Here is a 27,950-nt window from a genome sequence, read left to right as displayed (position 1 = left end):
GCTGTACAGTACAGCGCACTGTTCCCAGGCTAATCTCTGGCTACGCAGCACTGACGGGTTGGCACGTAGGCGGCCTTGCATGTTTACAGCTGGGAGGTTATAAATGAGCGTGTCCCTACGGCTGCCGCTTGTAGATTAGCACTAGGCTGCTGGCTGGCTAGTGAAGGAGTGTTGTGCTGGTAAGTTATTGTGTTGGAAAATGGAAGGTGCATATTTTTTCTAATGCAGATTGAAACTGCTTCCATTTAATACAAGCTGTCAGCAGTTTTAAACAGACGTTGATGCAATCTGAAAATGCACTTTATAAGTTGCATTTACAACATGTATTAGGAAAAGCGATCGGTGTGTGGATATATCGGAAGGTGGTGTGATCTAGTTAGGGGTTGGACGTTTATTTGGTGGCTGTAGGTTGGATTTGCAACGATTTCAAGGAAAGGTTAAATATCTAAATGTATCGTTCTATTTTTGTTATTGCAGGCCATATACACTGGGACAATAGCGAGCACTTCCACCTTCAAACTACATCCTCTCTGAGACTTCAGCTGATTTTTTTTTTGTGTGTGTGCGTGGAAATTGTTACTGTGAAGGGGGAAAAAATGGTTCAGAACAAGACTGCAGAGTTGAAAGGATTCCACCGTTCATTCAAGGTAAAACTTGCCGAGCCTTGTCTGTGAGGCGGAGAGAAAGAAGATAAACAGAAACCCATTTTTCCTCCATTTGCTTGTCAAGCGGCATTTAAAATCTCGGAGTGAATGGTGTTGCTGGCAAGGAGCATAACGCAGGGAAATGACCAGGGAGCTTGTCCTATATTAATTTTCACCGCGCCCTTGTTGCATTAATTCCTGTTCATTTGGGTTTAATGAAGCTTTTCAGTGGGAGGACTAATGTCCTGGACACCTTTCAGGTTTAAAGCAGGCTCCATTTTGAGGCATCAGCTGATGCAAACCCCAAGTAGGCGCTCTCCTTGTAACTGTGATCTTTGTTTTGGTTTGACTAGCTGGTTACAAAAAGCCCCTTAGACCTCTTGCACTGCACTGCACTGCATCCTACACCAGCTAAGAATTTGTAATATTAACCTGTATTTGTGTTACAGGGCCAGACACCTTTTGATGATTATTGTGATGACAGTGGGCCATCTCATATTGAGAAGGTGTTTAATTTCGACCGTCCTGCCAGGCCTGGTAAGTTGTTGCTGAGCTTATTAGTATTTTAAAATACTGCCCGTGTGAGTTGTGTTTTATCCTTCCTGTCTGCTCACATGTGAAATTAAAACCGAGTGTGGTTTGTTGCAGGTATGCCCTCTAGTCAGCCCATTGACATCCCAGACGCAAAGAAAAGAAACAAGAAGAAAAAGCGATGTCGCGCCACAGACAGCTTCAGTGGCAAATTTGAAGGTAGGCTTTCTCTCGCCGGATGTGTTACTTTGCTGCATTTGCAGATTGCATTCCACGTGCACAATTGTTTCCTGTGGTCACAGCTAGGTGCACATTTACAGCTGAGAGAGCTGCTGCCTCACAGCACCAGAGACCCGGGTTTGATGCTGACCTTGGGTGCTGTCCGTGTGGAGTTTGCATGTTCTCCCTGTGACTGTGCAGGTTTCCTCTAGGTGCTCTGGTTTCCTCCCACGTCCCAAAGACGTGCAGGTTTGTAGGTTAATCAGCCCCTGTAATTTGCCCCTAGTGTGGACACCAGGCCCTCCTTCTGAAGAAGGGTCTCGACCCGAAATGTCACCCATTCCTTCTCTGCAGAGATGCTGCCAGACCTGACGAGTTATTCAGCATTTTGTGTCTATCTTCAGTGTTAACCAGCATCTGCAGTTCCTTCCTACACTCCTAGTGTGTAGGGCTTGGATGGGGAAAGTTGGATAACATAGAACTGGTGTTAATGGGTCAGTTGGCCGAAGGGACCTTTTCCATGCTGTATGTTTCACATCAATCAATTTAAATCCCTGTGTTTAAACAATGGGCAGTCAGGAAGGGCTTAAATGTTGTTGAAATTGCCAGACTTGCAGTGGAATGTACAGGAAATATCAGTAACTGCGTTTTGTTTTACCAGATGCAACTGAAGTGGAGATTCATGGTTTGGGATCTTGTTCAGCTTAGCAAGAGCATTAAAAGGGGTTTAAAAGAAAAGAGGGGAAAGGAGGAATTTGGTGATGTTTCATGTTGAGACCCTTCGGTTTAGTTGAAGGGTCACCAGTCCATTCCCTCCACTGATGCTGCCTGATTCGTTGAGTTCCTCCAGCACTTTGTTTTTTGCTCCAGATTCCAGCATCTGCAGCTTCTTGGGTGTTTGTTAAAAGGGGTATCTGTAATTAAAAACCTTTTCTCCTTTGACTTTCTGCTTAAATGCGCTGCAGATACTTAGCAAATTTGATTATTTAGAGGCTGCATAATCCAGTAACTGTTCTTGTATGTGAGCAAGGGTTTTATTTGAACAAGGTTGAGTTTTGTAGGAGTAATATTTACCTTTGCTTGAACTTTAGTAAATTATTTATTCACAAATTTTAAATTTGGTTGGTGTTCCTCATGTTGGACAGTGAGGATTATGTCTGGACAGACCCTCTTACTCAAAGAAAACATAAAGTGCCGGAGGAACACAGCGGGTCAGGCAGCACCTGTGGAGGGAATGGACTGGTGACATTTCGGGATGGGATCCTTCTTCAGACCTGACCCGAAATGTCGTCTGTCCATTCCCTGCACCTGACCTGCTGAGTTCCTCCAGCACTCTGTGTTTTGCTCAAAATTCCAACATCAAATTGTTTTTTTACACAGAGGGTGGTGTGTGGTGATCGTGGAGGCAGATATGATAGTGGTGTTTAAGAGACTTTTGGATAGGCACATGGATATGCAGGGAATTGAGGTTTATGGATTATGCCCAGGCAGGTAAGAGTTGGTCTTGGCATCATGTTCAGCACAGACATTGTGGGCCGAAGGGCCTGTTCTTGCACCGTACTGTTCTATGTTCTGTGTCTTATCTGCAGTTCCTTGTGTGTCTCTTATTTTGCCTTTTTTTTTTCCTGCTGTTCTCGCAGATGTTTACAAACTCAATGGAGAGATGTTGGGGGAAGGATCTTTTGCCAGGGTGCAGACTTGTGGGAACCTAATCACCAACAAAGAATATGCTGTGAAGGTGAGTTGTGTGCTCAGTAACTCTGAATGTAAATTGCATCACGCGCTTGTTGATTAAGCAATCTGGGTTAGTTTGAGGGCGCGGCTGTATTAGGAGGAGTTACTCGGAAATCTTATCCTCTCCCTTGGTTATAATATTTCAGCCAAAGCGTTCTTGGCAGCAAGTCATCGAGAATGTAGAAACCAGGAACTGCAGGTGCTGGTTTACAAAAAAAAAAGAGGCAAAGTGCTGGAGTAACTCGGCGGGTCAGGCAGCATCCGACCAACATGGATAGGTGGCGAACATGGATAGGTGAAGTTTTGGGTCGGGAAGGGTCCCAACCTGAAACATCACCTATCCATGTTCTCCAGAGATGTTGCCTGACCTGCTAAGTTACTCCAGCACTGTCTTTTATTAGCTAATAAGAATGACTGGTATCTGCCTTGAATATATTGTCCCCAAATCTAATGAAAGTTTCTGAAAATTAACTTCGCCAGAGACCCGGGTTTAACCCTGACCTCGGGTGCTGTCTACGTGGAGTTTGCATGTTCTCTTTGTGACTGCGTGGGTTTCCTCTGGGTGCTCTGGTTCCCTTCCTCATCCCAAAGACACATGGGTTAGTGAACTAATTGGCCTCTGTAAATTGTTTCTTGGTGTATAGGCAGTGGATGAGAAAGGGGGATAACATAGAAACCAGTGTGAATGGGTGATCGATGGTCAGCGTGGATTCAATGGGCCGAAGGGCCTGTCTCCATGGTGTATCTCCAAACTAAACTAAACTTGATGCCCACTGGGGACACTTGGAAAAGATCACTGTGTGCTTTGGCTTGCACTGTTATGGTCTGGTTTACTTGTGTAACTAATAATTTATTGCCTATTTATTGGTGGTGTTTAATGTGCCTGTAAAGCTGCAGCAAACAAGGATGTCATTGTGGAGTCACAAGGCAGAAGTTGGAGTCTTGAGCAAAACACAAAGTGCTGGAGGAACTCAGCGGGTCAGGGAGCGTCAGTGGAGGGGACGGACAAGCAACATTTTGGGTTGGGACCTTGCTTCAGAATTTCATTGTCCTGGTACTTATGGCCAATAAATAATCTTGATACCCTTGACTAAACGCAGATCTTTCAGTAAGTTTAGAATCTTATATGTTGCATCCTGATGCAGAGTCTCAGCCCGATAACCCCCCCCCCCATGTTCTCCACCCACTGAGCTACTCCAGCACTTTGTGTCTTTTTTCAGAGTGTTAGTTTGGTGTGTAGCCGCACTTAAATGAGCAAACAGAATTTAACAGAAATATCAGGACTCAAAGATAGGTTTGCGTTCAAATAGCCTATTCCTTATAACTTCAGCTATCCTATAGCTCGGAGAGTGCCCCAAGGGTTATTAAATTGACAGATGGGTGATGGTATTCTTGTTGATGGTACTCTATGTCAATGGGTGCAAGCTGAATAAATGTTCATTCTACAGCTAGAGCAACAATTGCAGTCACGGAGAGCGGATAAGAGAAATCCAGTTGGCTGAGAGGTCGTGGAGCTAGTAGATTCAGGGGTGAACAAAGAGAATAGAGACCTATCTGACCAATTGTAGTCTATTGCGATATTGGTGGACGTGTTCAAAAGTTCATAAGTAATAGGAGCAGGATTAGGCCATTTGGCCTGTCAAGTCTGCCATAGCTGATCTATCTCTCCCTCCTAACGCCATTCTCCTGCCCTCTCTCCATAACCCCTGACACCCGGTGTCTGTTGGTGGTTAGGATAATAATTGGAGGCTGCAGTTTGAATTCCAGCCCAGATTGTAATTTCAGGTTTTTTTTTCCATACTTGGCAGTGGCCTCTATGGAGGAGGTTAAATGTAGTGCAGGCAAGCTAAAGTCTAAGTTAACCCATCAAATTCCATTCATGTGATTTGCTGAAACTCATTGTGAATTATACAATGAAAGCCAGCAATGAGTCATAGTCATGCAGTATGGAAACAGGCCCTTTGGCCCAACATGTCCAATCTTGCATAGAAAATAGGTGCAGGAGTAGGCCATTCGGCCCTTCAAGCCAGTACCACCATTCAATATGATCATGGCTGATCATCCAAAATCAGTATCCAGCTCCTGCTTTCTCCCCATATACCTTGAATCTGTTAGCCCTTGGAGTTAAATCTAACTCTCTCTCGAATACATCTTGCCTGCACATCTCCTTTAAACGTTGCCCCTCTCAACCTCAGTATACCAGTGTACATGGTTCATTTTCTTCAGTAATATGGGGCACAACATGAAAAAGAGGTTTAAATGAGTTGGTGCGACAACTGTGGAAGTTATTTTAAGATAACCGTATTTTGGTATCATTAGTAGAAGCAGTGAAAATAGTTTTGGGATTGTAAATTGTAGGTTTATATGGGGAAATAAACTAATATAACAAACAGAAGGCAGCATGGTTTGAAAATTGAGCCCTGTTGTAGATGTTATAAAGTGTCTTCTGGGCTTGCAGATGATGAAAGTACAAGATATATAAACAGAAAACTCTGTGCCATTGTCTCAGTGGATCAGGCAGCATCTGTGGAAAGAGAAATGGTTAACATTTTGGGTTTCTTACTCTACACGGCAATCTATAAATGTCAAGGGTTAGAGGATGTAGCTTGAGAGGGACAAAGTTTAAAAGAGATGTGGAGGCAAGATTCTTTTTAACACAGAGGTGGGTACCTGGAACACATTGGTGGAGGCAGACATAAATCTGGGGTTTAAAAAGCTTTTAATAGACACATGGCTAAGGAGAGGTACGGATCATGTGCAGGCAGAGGCAGTGAGATTAACTTTGCAATATGTTGACCATAAGGTCTGTTACTGTGTGCTATTGTTCCATGTAGATGTTGCCCGACCTGCTGAGTATTTCAGCTTTTTCCCATTTTGATTTTTATTGAAATAATTTGTGTTTCGATTGCAATTTTTGCAAGGTGCAGTGGGCTTTTGCTTTTGTCTCCCTTGTAAAGATTTATTTTTAAGGAAATGGAGCTTAGAATCAAGTCCTCATTCCCCATCCTCATTCAACTGCACCTGCCCCTTAGGTTACTGTGCCTACTGTGTTTGGATACTAAACTATTATGGGTGTGTCTTGGTCAGAATCTTCCAGATTTCAACCTGTGTGAAGAAAATCTTTATCTGTTCCTTTCTAAACCCACATCCCCTTATCGTGAACCTATGCAAGAGTTTAGTTGTCATTTGCACTAGGAACAGAAAAATTAAATTCTTAGACACGAGGAACTGCAGATATTGCTTCGCCCAAAAAGACAGAAAGTGCTGGAGTAACTCAACGGGTCAGGCAGCATCTCTGGAGAACGTGAATGAATAGGCAATCTTTTGGGTTGGGACCCTTCTTCAGAAATTCTTATTTGCTGCAGCTTTTACAGGTACATTAAATGTAACAACATGACAAAATGAATTCAATGTTTTTTTAATTTCAAAAATAAACTTTATTTGTAATAAACAATACAGAAGAAAAAATATGCAGGAAAAGGACACAAAGTGTTGGAGTAATTCAGCAGATCAGACGGCATCACTGGAGAACATGTATAGGCCTCGTTTCGGGTCGGGACCCTTCATCAGACCTGTCTAAAGACGGGTACCGATTACTATCCATGATCTCCAGGGACAATGTCTGACCCGCTAAGTTAGTCCAGCACTTTGTCTTTTTTTGTAAACCAGCATCTGCAGTACCTTGTATCTACTTCTAAAAATATGCAAAGTTCCTAATACATTTCTTAGTGTGTCTGTATGTTCGGTATTGCTAGTGGTATACCCTGCAGTAAAAGTCGGAAGAAGGGTCCTGACCTGAAATGTCACCTAGCCATGTCCTCCAGAGATGTTGCTTGACCGGCTGAGTTACTCCAGCAGGTTGCCTTTTATTTTATTTTTTTATACCCACTAGTGTTGGTGCCCCTCTTTTTCCCTGCACATAGCCCTATAATCGCCCTCTAGTTTTAGACGCTTCAACTAGGAGACAATCACGGTGGGTCTTTGACCCTGCAGCAGGGTATTCTGGCCCAGCCGCCACTTTTACAGAGTCCGTGTCCTTTGTCTTCAGAGTAATCAAAGCTCAGTTTATTGGTGATTGAAGAGGGTGGGATTGCCTGCCTCCAGGCAACGCTATAGGCAGCTGGCAGCTAGGACATTGTGTTCAGCAGCAAGAGCCAAACAATGCAGTGTTCTCGACCGAGGCGGGGGGAGGGGTGGGGTGGGGGAGGGAACTCCGCACAACTCGCTGGCAGAGGGCAAACTTTGCTGCAAGCAGCTGTTTTTAATTTGAGTCTCCAGTGAACTCCAAAGAGCTTTTTGTTCGAAATGCGTTGCTAAACTGAAGAATTTACCAAATGTTTTGGATTGGAAGAGGATTTTTTTTTTTTTAAATGGCAGCTGAAATCATTTCCTTTGTGCTAAAGGAAGCTGACTGACTTTTAGACTGGGACTCAACGAATCGGTGAAAAATATGATTTTTATATTTCTTATCTCCAGTTCCTGATCATGCTATTTTTAAATTCTTGTGATCTTTAGACCAGAATTCTTGTGCTTTGTAATAAACTTAGATATACCAGATATGTCTTAACAGTACATACTGTTCAAATAGGGTTGCCTTAAGTGTGGTGTATAACAACAATATCTTTTTTGAACTTCATTTAACCCTTGCTCAGCCAGATCTATCAATGTAGGGCGATACCTTAAACACACACAGTAATTACTCCACAAAGGAACCTGCATAAGTATAGATGCAAGCAACTGCAGGTGTGGTTTACAAAAAAAAGATACAACGTGCTGGAGTAACTCTGTCGGTCAGGCAGCATCTCTGGAGAACGTGAAAAAGTGATGTTATGAGTCGAGACCCTTCTTCAGACTGATTGTGGGGGTGGGGTGGGATGGAAGAAAGTCTGACAAGTGAGAGGTGGACATCGGTGAAGGGGGTTTTGACTGGCAGATGATGTATGTATTTTGACATTATTGAATCAAAATCATACTCAAGAATGTTTAATTGTCACATGTACAGACAACGGAACAATGAAATATATTTACTAAATAGTTAAATGTATTCATATATCAGTTTTAACTGTTTCTGTTGCTTTACTGTGGCCAATCCAATAATGCAGATTGGAAATATTTGTAAAACAGAATTGCTAATATTAGCAAAAACAAGCTCGGCAACAATAAATCAAACTTGCAGGAGTAGCTCAGTGGGTCTATTTTTCAGACCTGTGGATAGATGAGGTTGTGGGTCTAAGAAGAGTCCCAGCCCAAAATGTTGTCTATCCATCTGTAGATGCTGCCTGACTATGAGTTGCTCCAGCACATTTTTGGTTATAACGCAATTTTGATACAGAACAAGGAAACTACTGAAAAGTTACTTTGGAAATTGATAAGCAGAAAAATTGCTGTCTTGAGTAGATGATTGATTTAGCCATGATCTTCTTGAATATTGTCTGAAGATGGGCAGATGGTTACTTTACAATAACCTCAACTATAAACTACAAGTTGTCGTGGTTGTACTAAGGACTTTGGGCTTTTTTGCACAAATATTGGAGTGTTTTAGTTTATAGATACAGCGTGGAAACAGGCCCTGCATTCCACACAGTCCATGCTGACCAACAATCATCCATACGCGAGTTCTGTCCTACACCCTAGGAACTATTTACACGCCAATTAACCTACAAACCTGCACGTCTTTGGAATGTGGGAGGAGTGCCCGGAGAAAACCCACCTATCGCAGGGAAACGTGCAAACTCCGTAAGAGAGCAGCTGTGATCAGACTCAAACCCGGGTGTCTGGCGCTGTAAGGAAGTAACCCTGCCACTGTACCGCCCGTTAAATTAACGACATTTCATTTTTGATTATCTATTCTTTCTTGTGTTATCTATTGAGTTTTGTGTTTACAGACCCGTGGGGCTGTTTGTTGCAATTACGAATGTCATCGGTCTGTTTTTGGTACATGTGACAATTAAACACTCGCTTGCCTTTCACAGAAAAGTATGAACAAGAGAGTGTGGCCATAAGTCACGAAGGTGTTATGGGACTTTGTGCCGGTGGCTGTACTAAAGGGTTTTACTTTGATTGCTTGTTGCAGATTATTGAGAAGCAACCGGGCCGTAGTCGCAGCCGTGTGTTCCGTGAAGTGGAGATGCTCTATCAGTGTCAGGGACACAGGTACAGCTTGGCTCTCACTTAATCCTAAAGGCAGCACGAGACAATTAATGCTGCGGCACACCCGCTGTTTGCTGACAGGATCGATTTTAGTCCATCAGGTGATTGCTGTAAATAGATAATCCTGATGTGCGACTAGGAAATGGCTTTGTCTTAACAAAGCCTAAACAATGCATCAGCAGCACAATTATTTCTGTCACACTGCATTTTGATCTTGCTGGTGAAATGCATTCTCTCATTCATCTGCATCTTTTATTTATCTTTGCCGGCAAATTTGTTTATGCATTTTTAGAAATGCAGTGCAAAGTGACATCGCGCGGTTTAAATGAGTTGGGCACGTTAGTTGGTGCGCACTTTCGTGCTGTCTCGGCTTGTAGAACTAACCTTTTTTTAAATATCGTTTGCCTTTAGGAACATTCTCGAACTCATTGAATTTTTTGAAGATGAGGATAAGTTCTACTTGGTTTTTGAAAAGATGAAAGGAGGTATGAATTTAAACTAATTAACTGATGGGTGTTTTTAGATAAAGTGCAGTTTGAAAGATTGGTATAGTCATGGCTCATTGAGCACTGAACCAGGCCCATCCTGTCAATGCTGATCAAGTAACTATCTATCAATAGTTGGTCTGAAGCCTTTTATGCCTTGATGATTGAAGTGCACAGCAGAATTGTAATTAAATGCTATGAGACTATCATCCTCACCTTCTCGGGCACTGCATTCTGAACTCCAACCATCTGGCTGAATCAAATCTTCCTTGTGTCCTCTCTAAACCACCTACTTCTTATCTTCAACATCTCGGTGAAGAAGGGTCCCATGTTCTCCAGAGATACTGCCTGGCCCGCTGAGGTACTGCAGTGCTCAACATAGACAGCACCGAGCAGCACAGTGGTGCAACCGATACACCTGCTGCCCCATGATCCTGACCTTGGATGCTGTTTGTGTGGAGTTGGCATGTTCCCCCTGTGACCACGTGGGTTTCCTCCATGTGTTCCAGTTTCCTCTCGTATCTCAGGGACGTGCGGGTTCGTAGATTCATTTGTAAATTGCCCCCCAGTGTGTATGGAGTGGATGAGAAAGTGGTTATAACATAGAACTAGTGTGAACAGGAGATTGATGTTCGGTGTAACTTTGAACTAAACCGGAGGTCAGGATCGTACCCTGTTCTCTGACACAGCAGGGCATCAGTTGCAGAATTGCCCTTTATTATTGACCACATTTTGGATATTGAATTCACTTTTGACGTCCTAACTCCCCTGACTTTTTTTTTCTCCAGGGTCTGTATTAACGCACATACACAGGAGAAAGCACTTCAACGAGCGAGAAGCCAGTATTGTTGTCCATGAGATTGCAAGCGCATTGGACTTCCTTCACAACAAAGGTAACAAACAGGCTGGTCTGTTACTTACAGTTTATTCCGATATATGGTTACAGCTACAGTTAGCGCCGACATAAGATGCTACTGCTATTTGTCACTTCATGAGATTAAATGACCATCTGATTCTTGGCTGAATTGTATATAAAACTCTCCATAAGGTGCTGAAACCTTGGAAGTCTCTTAGCTATTCTATTTAATTAGTTTAGTGTTAGAGATACAGCATGGAAACAGGCCCTTCAGCCCATCAATTCCATGCATACCATCGATCGCCCATTCACACTAGTTCTGTATTATCCACTTTTCCTCCAGTCTCTACCAATTGGGGGCATTTTTACATACATATATATGAGGCAAAACCTGCACATCTTTGGGATGTGGGAGGAAATCGGAGCATCTGGAAGAAACTTACGTGTCATAGGGATAACATGCAAACTCTACACAGACAGCACTCAAGGTCAGGATTGGGCTCCGGCCTCTGGTGCTGTGAGGCAGCAGCTGCACCACTGTGCTGCCTTTGATGTTGCATCACTTCTTACTATGCCCCTCCCTGCCCTGGACTCACTGTCAAGCCCAGTCTATTTTCATCCAAATCCGCCCTTATTCAACAAGTTCCAACTGGCACGACATCTCAAGAGTCCAGTGTTTAATTTTCATATATACTGACAAGCAGAACAATGAAGCTCTTACATACAGCAGCATAATAGGCCTGTAAACACAATGCACACGCTATGTATATGTATATGTGTGTGTACTGTGTGTGTGTGTGTGTGTGTGTTGTCATACAGTGAGTAGCGTCAACAATAAGAAAATAAACTATAAAGTCACCAATATTTTATTTTTAGTCTGCATAGTCCTCCACCTCTGTAGAAACAGGAACTGCAGGTGCTGCTTTACCAGTGCCAGTGTAACTCAGCGAATCAGGCAGCATCTCTGGAAAATACGGATAGGTGACAGACATTTTGGGTCGGATCAGGATTGAAGAGTTGCAAATTGTGAAGCTAGAGGAAGGGATGTAGTGGGAAGGGGGGGGGAGGCTGCTGCCTGACCCACTGAATTATTCCAGCACTTAGTGTGTTTTTTCCCCTCTGTCCCTGTGTTTGACATGAGAACATTTATGGACAAAGGATATTTTTAAATGGCAATTGCTGATCTAATTCCACTAACAAGGTTGCTCTTTCTGTTAGGCATGGCCCACCGTGATTTGAAACCAGAGAACATCTTGTGTGAAAACCCAGAACAGGTATGCACAGTTGGAATCGTTTTGAATTGCAAAGAATGCTTATTAAAAGTACATGAAGATAGTGTTTTGTTTGGAGAGTAATTGTCGATAACTCTAGTTGGTTAATTAGTAAGTTTGAGAGTCTATCTATGTAGGAAATAAAACTCGTAGACTCACTAATGCGGAATGAAGGCTTAATTGACGATTGCTAAATGTTTGGATTCTAAATCTTTTGTAGCCGGATGGTCTCCTTTGTCCATCATTGTAATTACTTGCACAAGAGGGTGCATTAAGTTTTCACCTTCCCTGCAATGAATTGGTTGCAAGGGCTGGTGAAAAGGAAGACCAACCTGTATAAATTCACAGGGAAACATTACATTGCTAGAAATCTCCAGCTACATCAAAGAACATACAACTGGGCAGTCAGTACCCACGGGAAAGGTATGCAGGGCATTTTAGTCATGTTCCTGAAGTAAAAAGAAGGTGGAGGTTATGTGCCAATAGGTTGAGATTACTGACTAATTGGAGGATGGACATGTTACTTGAACCTCTGTTCACCATTTTCTTTTGGAGTGATGCTGGCAATCCTTTTGCCCTGTTCATTGAGTGTGACTTTTGGGCTTGATTGACCAAATGGGAGAAATTGTTTAACATGCACACGCATGCACCCACTGACAGGTGAGTGGGTGTGCCCACACACTGACCCATTTGACACACGCACACACACATATTGACACATTTATTGGCACATGCAGATGTGCACACATACCAACTCGCACTTACTGACACACATACATACTGACACATGTTAACACGCACATACTGACAGACACTGACATGTGTAAATACACACGTGTAAACACATGCACATACTTACTGACACACTAATTGATACGTACGTTGACGCACACGCCCAGTCAGAGATGAGTCATTTTTGTTTTTAAACCTAACCAAGCTTTGCTCATCAGTTTGCAGTTGGTTCATGTATTTTTCTTTTGGCTTTCAGCTGTCTCCTGTAAAGATCTGTGACTTTGACTTGGGAAGTGGGATAAAATTGAACGGTGACTGTTCCCCCATCTCGACCCCTGAACTTCTGACGCCGGTAAGAAGGGGCTTTAATTAAGGCTGTAAGATGGTATTACACTCTGCGTCTACACTGGTGTGTAATCTGGGGCTATTTAAAAACCTGATATTTTGCCATCGACTACAGATAACTCTGTCGTGTCGCAGCGATCCATTTGTCTTGAGATTATCTCAGCTGCCACCTACAGACCTCGTGCAAGTCATCTGGAGGCTTCCCCAAGTCCATTTGTACGTTCCTGCTCTCAGCAACTTTCTCTGCACCTCTGCTTGCTGCAGATTTCACCAGTTTGGCAAAGCCTGACACTTGAGAACTAAAGAATGTTGTTGCATTGAGAACAAGACACTTAACCTAGATTTATTGTGGTGCTTTCTAAACCCTCCAGTCCCTTGAATATCATTTGTCAAGAGCGCATGGAGACTTTGAATCTTTTCTCTCTTATCCTTCGGCTACTTTAGAAAAAAATTATATTTGGAAATATCTTGTCGGTTGTGTGATCTAGAAGGCATAGCTTTAAGGTAAGAGGGGCAAAGATTAAAGGAGATGTGCGGGGCAAGTTTTTTTTTTTAACACAATGTGGTGTGGGTGCTTGGAACGAGTTGCCAGGGGTGGTGATAGAGGCAGATACGATAGATTAAGAGGCATATAAATAGGGACGTGATTATGTCGTGGAGAGATCAGTTTAACATTGTCTAGTATTCAGCACCAACATTGAGCCAAAGAGCCTGTTTTTTTTGTGCTGAACTATGTTCTATGTAGTTTAAAGATAAGAGAAACAGCTGGAATTGGCTGATTATCTTGTTTTGTATACGCTTCCTAATTTGGAGCATAACATTGGATTCTCAACGTTTTAAATTTCTGAAGTCACCACAGTTATATAAAGCATCCACTGTCGGGACCATCACCCTCAGAAACCCATGGAGAATGTGAGTGAGACCAGGCCCAGAACTATGAATCCAACTTCAATTTGGGCAACCTTTATATTCCATTTGTGGCATAGAGTCAGGCAGCACAGAAACTGGCCTTTCGGACCAAGTTGCCCCTGCCAACCAAACATGCCCCATTTACACTACTCCCAACTGCTTGTGTTTGGGCCCCTGTTCAACTAAAACTTTCTTATCCATGTACCTGCCCAAAAGTCTTTTAAATATTATAGTAAATGTCTGTACCATTTTATTGCAATTTTAAAGTCTGGTTTTAAAATATTTGAGATTATGTTTCGGGTCAGTTTTTAAGATCATGTGCCTGCGATGTTTTTGAAGGAGTAATCCTTGTCAATAGTGGTGTAGTCTTTCAGTGTCAATGAACTTGTGAATCGTTGCTGACTCGCTTGCTGCTGTGAAGTTCTGTTTTGATACGGTTCTCGCTCAAGGTCGGCGTGTTCTAGCCAATAAATGCTTTCTCAGAAAGGTTTCCAGCAATCCTCTGGGGGAGGGAGGGCTGAGTATTTTCCGAAGCACTAATAGGCTGCTCGGGAACAGGAGGGTTGGGGCATTGGCTTGGAGCTTGAGAACATAATCCCACAAAACCATTGGTGCAAATACTTTTCGATTTGCGATGAATTTCAGGCACTCTTATGGACTTCCTTCAGGGAGGCAGATTGCATCTTAGAAAAGTCTCAGTCTTGTTATTTAAGTTTGCAGATGACACATCTGTGGCAGGTCTTATTACTAATAACATCGAAACCGTTTACCGTAGTGAAGTAGAGGAGCTAGTAAGGTGGTGTGAGAACAACAACCTCATACTTAACATCTCAAAAACTAAGGAGCTGGTTGTTGATTTCAGAAAGAGGGCCACCCCCCTCTCCCTCTCTTCATCAGTGGAGAGGTGGTTGAGAGGGTCACCTCCTTTAAGTTCCTCGGGACCACCATACATCAATCCCTATCATGGGAGCTCAACACCATTCTCATAATCAGTAAATGCCACCAGCGACTCTACTTCCTGCGGCTGTTTAAGAAATTCAGGGTCGGTCGACCAGCCATGACCCACTTCTATAGGTCTACCATAGAAAGCATACTCACATTCTCCATGCTTGTCTGGTATGGTCACACAACCTCGCAGGATAAGATTCGGCTGGAGAGAATAGTGCGCCGAGCTTCTAAGATCATCGGTTGCAGCAGACTTCCCTCAGTGACATCACTTTACTCAACAAGACTCACCAGAAAGGCCAAAAAAATCATAGCAGATCACTTTCACCCGGCACATTACCTCTTTAATCTCCTCCCATCAGGAAGGAGATATAGAAGCATTAAAAGTAAAACATCTCGCTTCAGAGACAGCACCTACCTCCAAGCCATCAGATATTTGAATTTGCACTAATCACTTTGCACTTTCTTTTGCACTTGCACTTACGCTTAATATGACGCTGCTGGGTACTGTCCTTCCTGTATATATTGTCCTTTGTACGGTATTGTCTGTATTATTTATTGTGGTGTATGTGGTGGTTGTATTGTACTGTATTGTATCTGTCTGAGAGCGAACCAAGACACATTCCTATCAACTTGTTGACATGGCAATAAATTTCTTGAATCTTGAATCTTGAAGTTTTAATGATGGACAGAATCAAAGTTTGCTTTTCCAGATGGGCAAATTTCACAATGGGTGCAAGTCTTAAGTTGGAAAGAAAACCGAGAGCATGGAACAGTACAGCATAGGAAAGTGTGTGTGCTGAATAAGATCCCAAATTAAACAAATCTCATCTGCCTGTACATGATCCATTCCCTGCACTTCCATGTGCCTATCCAAAAGCCTCTTAAACACCACCATCATATCTGAGTCCACCACCACCCCTAGCAATTCTAAGCTCCCACTGCTCTCTCTGTTTAAAAACAAAACTTGATCTGCACATCTCTGCTAAACTCTTCCCCCTGTTTGGAATTCTTGCTGTGCTTGGCTCCAAACATCCTTGCTCATTGGAAAAGTTGATCCTGGTGCCAAACCATTCACAAGATATTCGAGTGCACCCCTTGCCGTTGGGTACAGGGATGTGTTGTGGCCCAATTTTAATACAACAGGGATGCTATAAAAATGCAAGTTGTCATTGAGATGTAGATCAGTGAGCATGTTGCTATTTGTGTCATATCTACTGCACTTCCAAAAACAAAAAGGTATAAGCAGGTAGACATAGAAATACGCTGCACAGGAACAGGCCCTTCAGCCCCCAATGTCCGTGCTCAGCATGATGCCAAGTTTAACTAATCTCTGCCTACACGTGATCCATTCCCATCTAAAAACCTCCTAAATGCCCTTGTGGCTAAGGGGATCAGGGGGTATGGAGAGAAGGCAGGTACGGGATACTGAGTTGGATGATCAGCCATGATCATATTGAATGGCGGTGCAGGCTCGAAGGGCCGAATGGCCTACTCCTGCACCTAATTTCTATGTTTCTATGCCACTGTTGTATCGTGTCTGCACCACCACCCCTGGCTGTGTGTTCCATGGACCCTTCTGTCCTCTTCACAACATCTCCTTGCATTTGTTTTCTTATTTGGAAACCAGACCAGGATTCCAACAGTAAAGCGAATATTGCAAAGAAAGGGTTAACAAAACGAAAATGGTTTGACTTGGCGAGTACTAGTGCAAGTGCAACCAGCAAGACCTCATTACTCCAGAGCTGAAGGGTCCTTTGCTCTATCCCAGAGAAACAACCTCACTTCCAGATTTGCAACAGACTATCTGAGCTGAGCAGAACTTGTCTTGCTGGAGGCAACCACAGCACCTGATGGGATACAAGAACAACCCACCGTCCTTCAAATGAATATCATAATCGTCATTTATTGGCCAAGTATTTTTGCAGCATACGAGGAATTTGGTTTGCCATACAGTCATACCAAAAAAGCAACAAGACACACAACTACGCAAAAATTTGACATAAACATCCACCACAGCGGCTCCACATTCCCCACTGTGATGGAAGGCAAAGTCTTATCATCTTTTCTCCCGCAGTCGGGGGAATTGAACCATCCGCAGTCAGGGCGATTGAAGCTGTGGGTGGGAGTGAACGGAACGCGTCTTGTTTAAAAAAAATCCCCGCCCACTCCACAGCATTTAATCTTACTGTAAAAGTATATTAAATTATGAAATTATGAGAGTGGTGAATCTCTGGAACTCTCTGCCACAGAGGGTAGTTGAGGCCAGTTCATTGGCTATATTTAAGAGGGAGTTAGATGTGGTCCTTGTGGCTAAGGGGATCAGGGGGTATGGAGAGAAGGCAGGTACGGGATACTGAGTTGGATGATCAGCCATGATCATATTGAATGGCGGTGCAGGCTCGAAGGGCCGAATGGCCTACTCCTGCACCTAATTTCTATGTTTCTATGAAAGGCATGGATAGAGTAGGCTTTTTTTAGATAGCATGCAAACCAAATCTCTGTAAAACGTGGCAAAATTAAAGCTAAACCTAATTCCTATGAACTTTCTTTTAACCATACTAGTGTGGCTCTGCCGAGTACATGGCACCAGAGGTTGTGGAGGCGTTCAACGAAGAGGCTTCGATATACGACAAACGCTGTGATCTCTGGAGTCTGGGTGTTATATTGTACATCATGCTCAGCGGATATCCACCCTTTGTGGGTAACTGTGGTACTGACTGTGGCTGGGATCGTGGTGAGGCCTGTCCTTACTGTCAGGTGAGTGCCCAACTTTATTCCCATGCTTTTTAACTGTATTACTGGGCATTTTATACTCGGTTTGTTATTGAAACTGAACCAGCACCAAAGTCATCAGAGCAGCATAGTAGCGCAGCGGTAGAGTTGCTACCTTACAGCGCCCGAGACCCGGGTTTGATCCAGACTACGGGTGATGTCTGTGCGGACGGAGTTTATACATTCTACCCGTGACCAGCGTAGGTTTTCACCGGGATATCCGGTTTCCTCTCGCGCACCAAAGGTTTGTAGGTTAATTGGCTTCTGTAAATTGTCCCTCGTGTTTGTAGATAGCATTAATGTGCAGTGATCACTGATCGGCGAGATCTCAGTAGGCCGTAGGGCCTGTTTCCACGCTGTATCTCTAAACTAAAACTAAAACATACCACTGAAGGATTTCTCGATGGCACTGTGTAGCTCTTGCATTGGGAATGGGTGATTCTGAATTAGCAGTGTGATAAATACTCTTGTATTCAGAAGTTGCTGTTCAAAGGATTGATTTATTGAATGGATATATCAAAATACACAGTGACTGGGGATTAATTGATTTCTCCTCATCTTTTGCCCTTGTCAATGCCTTACCATGAGCAGTAATTCAATGGATATGAGTTGCGTGGGTGTTTCTCCTCTGTGGCCATGACATGCAGGGCTGGGAACTGCGACACCCTGCAGCTGCTGTGGAAACCACCGAGCTGCCAGGCGGGGCGTGTAACCTGATAGCTGAAGCAGCCGTGCATAACTGCTTTCTGAGTTGGTTTCACAAAATGAGTGTTGCAAAGAACATTAGGTTGAAAAGTGAAATCCTGCGGCTAATGCCATCTTCCTGTGATCACTGGCTGTGGCTAACGCCATGTGCAAGACAGCACTTAGTTAATTGGAACAAAGATGCCGAACATTTAAAGAATTTTTTTATTTTTATTTTAAATTAGCATTATGAGATGTTCGTGTTTCTTATAGAAGCGAGCTGATAAAATGATGTATGTGTATAAAATGATGATGGGCATAGGTAAGGTAGACGGTCAGAATCCCAGGGTGGAGTTGTCAAAGACTCGAGGGTATAGCTTTAGTGAGAGTGCGGCAACGTTTAAAGGAGATGTGCAGGGCAAGTTTTTTGACACAGTGGTGGAGGGTGCCTGGAACTTGCTGCTGGGGGTGGTAGTGGTGGAGGCAGATACAATAGTAGTTTGGAAAGCAAATTTCAAGTAGGCATATGATTTATTACTGTCATGTGTACCAAAATACAGTGAAAAGCTTTTGTTTGCACACGATCCACTAAACAAAAACATGAATATAGTCAAACCAGGCACAGTGCAAAGATAAAGGATACAACATTTATGCAGAGAATGGAGGGATATGGATTAGGTGCAGGCAGAGCAGATTAGTGCATCAGGTTCAGTATGGGTTTTGTGGGCCAAAGGGCCTGTTCCTGTACTGTACTGCTCCATGTTCTAAGTGAACATAACACTTTGCCAGTTGTTTGCTGCCATCATTTTGAGTTGTACATGATTCAGCGACTTCAAACCTCTCCTTGTCACACCCCTTTTTGGCCTACAGTGAGGTTGAAACTTTCTTCAGTGCTCGGGCAGTATGCCAATAAAGTATAATCACAGGGTGCAAAGTGGCGGAGTAGCTCAGCGGGTCAGGCAGCATCTTTATTATTGTCACCAAAGGGTCCCGACCCGAAACGTCACCGATCCATGTTCTCCAGAGATAGAAACGTAGAAAATAGGTGCAGGAGGAGGCCATTCGGCCCTTCGAGCCAGCACTGCCATTCATTGTGATCATGGCTGATCATCCCCTATCAATAACCCAAATTTTTATTTTATTTTATTTTATTTTTTTTGTGAGTGGCCAACCCACCTTACCCACAGAGTTACTCCAGCAATTTGTGATCTTATGTGTAAGTCAGCATCCGCAGTTCCTTGTTTCATAGGGTAACGAAGTAAGAAGGCAAATGCAAGCCTTCAGCGTTGTGAATTCAAATGGATCCCCTCTCTCCGTCCCCTTGCATCTCTATCTCTCCCTCTGGATTTGCATTTCACTCTTCTCCTTATCTGATACAATTTTTTCACCTTTAGCCTTTTTCACTTACTCAACCCATCTGCCATTCAACCCCCTCCCCCCCCTCCCACCCCCCCTCATTCCTTAGGTCTCCACTTTACAGCTCCATTGTAGAACCTCAAAGTATGAACCACGTTGAAGAGGTTCTCCTGTTTTCTGACCGGAAAGCTCTCTGTGAGACCCTCTCTCGCTGTCCCCCCCCCCCCCCCCCCCCCTCCCTCTATGATTCTTGCTCTGAAAAAAGGGTCCCGACCCAAAACATCACCTATCCATTCCTTCCACAGATGCTGAAGATAGACACAAAATGCTGGAGTAAAACCAGCATCTTCAGTTCCTTCCTTCCTTCCACAGATGCTGCCTGACCTGCTGAGTTCCTCCAGCACTTTGTGTTTTGCTCATTCCAGCATCTGCAGTCTCTAATAACTCCAGTCATATTTTTCCCCATTTATTACCCAAGGGCACCGAGTCCTCCAAACTCCAGTTGCATGGAACAGAACTGAGTTCCCCCAGCCTTTTGTTTTTTTTTATTTATTTTTTTTTAGAAAGTTGTGTGTGATTTGTAAGAATGGTTTTCAAGGTTAATGCTTCAGATTTTGACATGACGAGGCTGTGCATTGCTGACTTGGGTGGAAGGATGGATTAAATGCTGCAGAGGCTGAGGAGCTGATGCTGGTTCAAGAGGAAATTCTAACACTTGCCGTTGCAGGACAGGAATGTGGCTGTGAAGTGGGAGCGGCCCTTTCTTGAATGTGTCTGCACAAGTTTGTGAATTGCAGGGAAGTTGTTCGGCTTCGAAGCTGGAAAAGCTGGCCTCATTAGGACGTAGAGAGCAGTGATTGAGATGTTTAATAAGTCTGATGGGCTGGAACAAGCAGTTCATTGCCAGACCGCACTGGGGATTGGGAAGGAAGATACGAACAACTGCAGATGCTGGAATCTTGAGCAAAACGTTGGAGGAACTCAGTGGATCAGGCAGCATCTGCGGAAGGAATGGACAATGTTTTGGGTCAAGATCCTTCAGATTCAGCGGGATTGGCATTGTTTTATTTTTCCACTAAGTTGCTTTAGGACTTAGTATAAACTGGCATCTGCAGTTTCTTGTTTAAATATTTAAAAGACACTTGGACAGGTGCATAAAAAGGAAAGGTTTGTAGGGAAATGGGCAAAATGCAGGCAAATGGGACTCGTGTAGATGGGGCATCTTGGTTGGGCCGAAGGGCCTGTTTCCGTGCTGTATGACAGACTAAAATTTGGTGCAGAAACAGTAAAGACTCTATAATTAAAGCGCAACTTACTCCCACTTTGTTAATAGTTTTTTATTTTATTTACAGAATAATCTCTTTGAGAGCATTCAGAAAGGAAAGTACGAGTTCCCTGAGAAGGATTGGGCTCACATCTCTTTCGGTGCCAAGGACCTCATTACAAAGCTCTTAGTCAGAGATGCCAAGAAGAGGTTGAGTGCAGCACAAGTGCTGGAGCACCCGTGGGTGCAAGGGGTATGTATCCAAGAGCAGCCAAGCACCCAAATTGTCCTTTTGCTTTTTTCACTTGCACTGAATTTGTATTGATCCCTCTGATTCTCTTGCTTTCAGCATGCTCCAGAGAACACCCTTCCAACACCCCGTCTGCTCCAGAGGTAAGTCATCGAATCGCCCTCAAGCACGAGTGTTCGGCACGGGCACTGTGGGCTGAAGGGGCCTGTGCCGTACCGTTCCATGTAGAAACTAGGAACTGCACATGCTGGTTTGCAAAAGAAAACACACAGTGCTGGAGTATCTCAGCAGGCCAGGCAACATGCCTGGAGAACATGACCACCAAACAGCAGTAGGGAGATTGGGGATAGCATCAGGCAAGAATTACGGATGCTTGTAGAAAGGTACAGCGATTATCATGGGTGACTTTAATCTACATATAGATTGAGCCAACCAAATTGGTAACAGTGCTGAGGAGGATTTCCTGGAATGTATACGGGATGGGTTTTTCAAACCCGACTAGAGGGTAGGCCATCCTAGACTACTGTGTAATGAGGAAGGATTAGTTAACGATCCTGTTGTGCAAGGCCCCTTGGGCAGCAGGGATCATGATATGGTGGAATTCTGCATTAGGATGAAGTTAATTCCGAGACTGGGGTCCTGAACTTGAATAAAGACTTTGAAGGTATGAGACGGGAATTGGCTAGGATAGACTGGCAAATTATACCTGATCAAAGGGTTGACGGTGCAGATGCAATGGCCAATATTTAAAGATCGCATGGATGAACTCAAGAAATTGTTCATCCCTGTCTGGCGAAAAAATAAAACTGGGAATGCGGCTCATCCGTGGCTGACGAGGGAATCCAAGGATTGTGTTAAATCCAAGGAAGAGACATAAATTGGCCAGAAGAAGCAGCAAACCGGAGGACTGGGAGTAATTTAGAACTTAACATAGGAGGACAAAGGGGTTAATTAAGGGGGGGGGGGAGCGTGGAATATAAAAACTGACTAACATTTTCTTTAGGTATGTAAAAAGGAAAAGATTAGTGACGATGAATGTAGGTCCCTTACAGTCAGAGACGGGTGAATTTACAATGGGGCTACAAGGCAATGGCAGAACAGTTAAATTAGTACTTTGGTTCTGTCTTCACTAAGGAAGGTGCAAACAATCTCCCGGAAATGGCTTGATGGGCAGCACCCCAGAGTACTCAAGGAGGTGGCCCTAGAAATCGTGGATGCATTGATGATCATTTTCCAATGTTCTCTTGACTCTGGGTACCCTCCAGTCCACAGGAACTGATCCACTTTTTAAGAAAGGAGTGAGAGAGAAAACAGGGAATTATAGATCAGTTAGCCTCACATCGGTAGTGGGGAAGGTGCGGGAGTCGATTATAGAAGATGTTATAGCAGCGCATTTGTAGAGCAATGACGGGATCAGTCAAAGTCAGCATGGATTTATGATGGGGAAATCATGCTTGACTAATCTTCTGGAATTTTTGAGGATGTGACAAGTAGAATGGATAAAGGAGAGCCAGTGGATGTGGTGTATCTGGACTTTTAACAAGCCTTTGACAAGGTCCCACACAAGATTAGTGTGCAAAATTAGAACAAAACAGAAAGGCAGAGTATTATCTGAATTACGTCAGATTAGGAGAAGCGGAGGTGCAACGAGACCTGGATGTGCTTGTACATCAGTTACTGAAAGTAAGCGTGCAGGTACAGCAGGCAGTGAAGTAAGCTAATGGGATGTTGGCCTTCATTGCAAAAGGATTTAAGTTTAGGAGCAAGGAGGTCCTACTGCAGTTGTACAGGGCCCTGGTGAGACGGCACCTGGAGTATTGTGTGCAATTTTGGTCTCCTAATTTGAGGAAGAACATTATTGCTATTGAGGGAGTGCAGTATAGTTTAACCAGGTTAATTCCCGGGATGGCGGGACTGACATATGAAAGAATGGGTCTACTGGGCTTGTATTCACTGGAATTTAGAAGGATGAGAGGATATCTTATAGAAACATATAAAACTCTTAGTGGATTGGACAGGATAGATGCAGGAAAAAAATTCTCAATGTTGTGGGAGTCCAGAACCAGGAGTCACAGTTTAAGAATAAGGGGTAGGCCATTTAGGACTGAGATGAGGAAAAACGTGTTCATCCGTAGAGTTGTGAATCTGTGGAATTCTCTGCCACAGAAGGCATTGGCGGTCAATTCACTGGATGTTTTCAAGAGAGTTAGCTCTTGGGGCTAAGGGAATCAAGGGATATGGGGGAAATGCGAGAATGGGGTACTGATTTTGGATGATCAGTCATGATCATCTTGAATGGCGGTGCTGGCTCGAAGGACTGAATGGCCTCCTCCTGTACCTATTTTCTATATTTCTATGAATGGGCAACGCAAGTGTCATCTGAGTCTGAAAATGGGTCCCGTGAGATATGTCACCTATCCATGTTCTCCACAGATACTGCCTGGTCTGCTGAATTACTCCAACACTTTGTGGCTCCTATACTTCTATATTCTAAAGTTTATGGGGAGAAGGCAGGATAATGGGATTGAGAAGGGAAAAAAATTGATTAGCTGTGATGGAATGGCGGAGGAGACTTGATGGGCCGAATTGTCCAATTCTGCTCCTGTGTCATACGGTTGTATGTTTTGTGCAATGCACTGAAACAGCTTTAAGCAGACAATTTTGGGGGCCAATTTTGTGACTGTTGTTATGCGGGGAGAGAGCCAAGCTTGAAGCATTCTAATGCAAACAAAACACAGCCTTTGTTGGCTGTTCCAGAATAGTTTCAACAGGATTACAATTCCCTTCTTAAATATTCTGACCTGCTGCAAAACGCCAGTAGCCTAAACTATTGTTGCTGGAATTCTGTTTAAACGTTACAATCATTTGACCGCCCAAATTGTAACCTGAACCTTCTAGATGCTCTTTTTTTTAGAACTAATTATTCGTTTATTGAAGGGCCTGGGTTTGTAAAATAGTAAATTGATCCGTCCATATGCCCCATTTAAAAAAAAAAAACGAATTGTTTGTTTATTGAAGGACTTTGGCTCGTAAAATTAAGCTGCCGAGACAAAAGCCTGGGAGTGGATTATCGAGTGGTTTGTCGCAGTGTTGAGGTTGTGGTTTGTGTTGTGCCCTGGTTAGAGCTGTGTTGACTCATTGTTCTGTCTTCTCTCCCCCCCCCCCCCCCCCCCCTCCCAGGAACAGCAGTGCCAAAGATCTCACGTACTTTGCAGCTGAAGCAATCGCAGTTAACAGGCAGCTGACTCAGCATGAAGAGAATCAGGACGAGCACAATCATCCAATCCTCATCAAAGCTACCTCATGTTCTGTACGTCTCTCTCCGCCCTCCGAATCTAAATTAGCCAAACGGAGGCAGAAGACCAATGCAATTAATGCAGCCAATCAACAGTTGTTGCCACCCTTAGTCCTGGTGGACAATTGCGCGTGACGTCGTTTAGTCCCCGAAGTACATAGCAACTAAACCAGGATCTTCTGTTGGCTGGCTTCCAAGTCTGTCAATGTTACAATGCTATAGATACGAGGAACGGCAGATGCTGGTTTACAAAACAAAAGGACACAAAGTGCTGGGGAAATTCTAAAGAAGGGTCGCGATCAGCTACGTCGGCAAGGTCTGAAGAAGGGTCCTGACCCAAATCATCGGCAAGTCTGAAGAGGGGTCCCGAGCTGAAACGTCAGCTATGTTTAAAGAAGGGTCCTGACCCGAAAAGTCACCTGTCCATGTTCTTCAGGGATGTTGCCTGACCCGCCGAGTTACTCCAGCACTCTGTGCCTTCCAATGTTACAATACTGCTTCAGACAAGACGGAACTGTTTACAACATTTGAAACCTGCAAGGGGTAGTATGCAAATTTAAGATGCTAAGAGTCAAAAACAGCTGAGAAACATAGTGAGAATTTAAGCAATTCTTAGTCTCTTCACCAAAGGAATGTTTTAAAAAGCAGGTTTTAAACTTTATTTTGTACTGTGATAGCCCTCACAACAATTTGTAGTTTAGTTTTAGCTGCTTTTATACTCTGTATTAGTTTGGGTTACTAGGTTTGAACTGTGCATCTCTGCATTTACCAACGGCTTCCTGTGCGAAGCTGTCAGATGTATTTTTCCATTGTCTTCCCTGGGCACTGGTCACCGTGCAGTTAAAGGCTTACGTGGGAGGTGACCACAGCTGAATTAGTTCTGCACTTCAGAGGCAAGAAACGCAAAGGCACTCCACCATTCGGTCTTGCATTTTTCCATTCGATGCCATCTTGTCCCAATAAAACAGGCTACTTGCGCATCCCAGACATTTGAGAACGGTGCATGAGAGAGAATGTATACATTCAATTTCCTTTAAAGAAAAATAGCTCTATTTGTACACCTATCTTCCTCTGTCATTTCCTCCCCCATTCTTGCAGCTACTCTGACCAGCATATTTTGTGGTGGTGGTGGGGGGGGAGGGGGTGAAGATAAATCATCCTGTTTCCTTAATATCTATCAGGTTCAGAAGTACAAGTATCATACATTTATGTTGATTCTTTTAACTATTTTGCAGAATTGGGGGAAGAAGATAATATTAAAGATGGGGGGGGTGGGGGGGAAGAGAAAAAGAAGAGTTTGAGTGTGAAAAAGGCATTCCAGATACAGAAATAAGAGTAGTCTTTCTCTGAGATTTGTGTGAAATCTTCCAAATGTTAATGTGTTTACGTTTCCTTTTTGTTTTGCAAATATCTCTGGATGGAATCTGAAAAGTGCTGCGTACTGATTTTGAAACTTGAAGTGGGTGCTATCTGTGTTTATGTGACATGGGCTCCTTTTGCCTATCCCTATCCAGGTGACCATTGTGTTCAAAGCCATTGAATGTATATTTGAAGCTTTTCACTGTAGCACAGTGCTGGAGTGTACAAAGTCACCGTTGACCTCTGAAGGCCATGGGGAAAGTGTACAGTGGAGGTGTGTGGGTTTAATGTTTATGTGGGGGAAATGGGGAGCAAGGGATCATGGCTTCTCTCGACTCTCTGCCCCGTAGCAATAGCGTTGGCCAAACAGAAACAATTGCAGGAGTGAGAATAGCAAAGTATTGGGGGAACTCAGTGGGTCCGAGACATCATCTGTCCATTTTCCTCCACACATGCTGCCTGACCCTCTATCCAGTAGATTGTGTGTTGCTCCTTATCCCAGCATTTGGGGTCTCTTGGGTCTCCAACTACTGCAGGGATATCTGGATAACACCGGATGTACTGCCCCTTCACAGGGGTCTCTGAGATGTGCATCAAAAATCTCGTTGAAGTAAAAACTCTACCACAGAGGAATGTACTGTTGGGGTGTAGCAATCCACTGTCACTTTTCATGGAAGATCTGCACAATGGAAACTAGTACCCAGATCTGGCAGAGTTTTTTTTATTTTGTTTTTTTTGTTTTTTGGGGGGTTCCCACAAAGATTGAGGGTTTTTTTATTTTAAAGAAAACAAAATGTCTTCCTGGTGGCAGGACTAGGAAAGTTTCTGATGTGTTTCCCAGCCTGTGCTGAATTATTTGGCCTCAACCATGCCCAGCGATAGGACAAGTTGCAAACAGTTGCTGGTTTTTGGAACTAATTCTTGTTCTTGTTCGATGCAAGTAGCAAATGCAAAGCCATTTGGAGCTGGGAGTTGACTGGGCAGTGATGTCGGCACAAGGGAAAGAATACTGATGAGTTTGCAGAGGTGCAGTTTGACGGTGGATAGTTAAGCAAGCAATGCCCGTCTCCAGCGAGTCTGGGGATGGCAAAGAATTAGAACAATATCCTTCAACTTAAACTATGTTGAGTACCTCTAGCTTTAAAAAAGTAACCGAGGTAGAAAGATCAAATCTTCATAGGTGTTCCACCTCCTACCTCCCACTCCATCCACTGTTCACATTTGATTTTGCTTTTTAAGGAGAATGGTTTGAAAGTATCTTTTGATTGTGACTTCCACTGATTTTCGAAGTTGCAAAAGTTTGTCTGTCTTCTATCTTCTATCGAGTCTTCCTGGTGGAATCTATGCAAACAAAAACAAAAAAAAAAAATAGCATTGGGGACTCGTTTGTTGAAGTGAATGTCTTTAACCTTAGACTTGCCACCCACATTGGCCGGGGGAACATAGGTTGGAACTACCTAACACCAGCCCTGTGTTTTGTAGTTTTGTGGGTTCCATTAGGACATGAAAACGTCCAGGTGGATCTCCGAAGCCTTCAAATCAAAAAGCTTTTTTGGAGTTTCTTCTAAAAGTGGTAGGACTTTGGGTGGATTTGTACTAATCACAACCTGGCTCATTGCAGATGTGCAAGGTTTGTAAATGTATCCTTTTTTTTTTTTTTGGGTTAGTTGGTTGCATTGCCCAATCTGACTCTTATTTCCTGAAACAGTATTATCAGTAACTGTATGGTACTATGTAATGAAAAGCTGGTAGAACATGAAGCCAATTTGAATTGTAAATTGCTATTCCTTTTTGCTGAAATATGTTCTTGTTGTCTTATACTAAGACTACTTGAATTTTGTATGCATTGCGTCATCTGACTGCAGGCCTGTGCTGAGCAGCAGCAGGGCACGGTTTAGTTAAGCACCCGCCATAATCAAGCACTGTTGGTATATTAGCTGGCTCCTAAGGGGCGTGAAGCGAAAGCACTTTATGCACCAGGTGACTGATGAGGCTCACTCTAAAACTTACTGTTGTTGTCAGGATTTTTGTATTGTTTTATAAAAATTTGAATAAATGCTTTGAACTTATGTGACCGTGTCTAGTTTTTTTTTTTAAAAAGAGGATGCAAATCAGCGTTCGTTTTGCGCCGGGTGTTGGTGCTCCA

General features: G+C 43.4%; 1 protein-coding gene across 2 annotated transcripts; it reads left to right on the top strand.

The window, feature by feature from the left end:
• Window positions 1-4: 4 nt before the first annotated feature.
• Window positions 5-27,873, top strand: LOC129711161 (MAP kinase-interacting serine/threonine-protein kinase 2-like). 2 transcript variants are annotated; one of them, XM_055658615.1, is made up of 14 exons: window positions 5-179; window positions 478-647; window positions 1,094-1,181; window positions 1,293-1,394; window positions 3,035-3,132; window positions 9,202-9,281; window positions 9,690-9,763; window positions 10,552-10,656; window positions 11,838-11,893; window positions 12,879-12,974; window positions 17,387-17,581; window positions 20,989-21,153; window positions 21,250-21,293; window positions 24,331-27,873. In XM_055658615.1, the coding sequence occupies exons 2-14, from the start codon at window positions 597-599 to the stop codon at window positions 24,578-24,580; spliced, it is 1,404 nt and encodes a 467-aa protein (XP_055514590.1). In that variant the 5' UTR covers window positions 5-179; window positions 478-596; the 3' UTR covers window positions 24,581-27,873. The 2 variants fall into 2 exon arrangements, with proteins under 2 accessions (XP_055514590.1, XP_055514589.1); XM_055658614.1 differs by lacking the exon at window positions 5-179 and having other exon boundaries at window positions 194-647.
• Window positions 27,874-27,950: the final 77 nt, after the last annotated feature.

This window comes from Leucoraja erinacea, chromosome 29, assembly GCF_028641065.1.
Source record: "Leucoraja erinacea ecotype New England chromosome 29, Leri_hhj_1, whole genome shotgun sequence".
Classification (NCBI taxonomy): domain Eukaryota; kingdom Metazoa; phylum Chordata; class Chondrichthyes; order Rajiformes; family Rajidae; genus Leucoraja; species Leucoraja erinaceus.
The sequence above is the reverse complement of the archived record's forward strand: the minus strand, read 5'-3'. Positions and strand labels throughout refer to the sequence as shown.

Coding starts and splice junctions, on each gene's coding strand:
- LOC129711161 (XM_055658614.1), top strand. CDS start 450: ATGTATCGTTCTATTTTTGTTATTGCAGGCCATATACACTGGGACAAT. Junction 9,282..9,689: donor TATCAGTGTCAGGGACACAG/GTACAGCTTGGC, acceptor GTTTGCCTTTAG/GAACATTCTCGAACTCATTG. Junction 9,764..10,551: donor TTTTGAAAAGATGAAAGGAG/GTATGAATTTAA, acceptor TTTTTTCTCCAG/GGTCTGTATTAACGCACATA.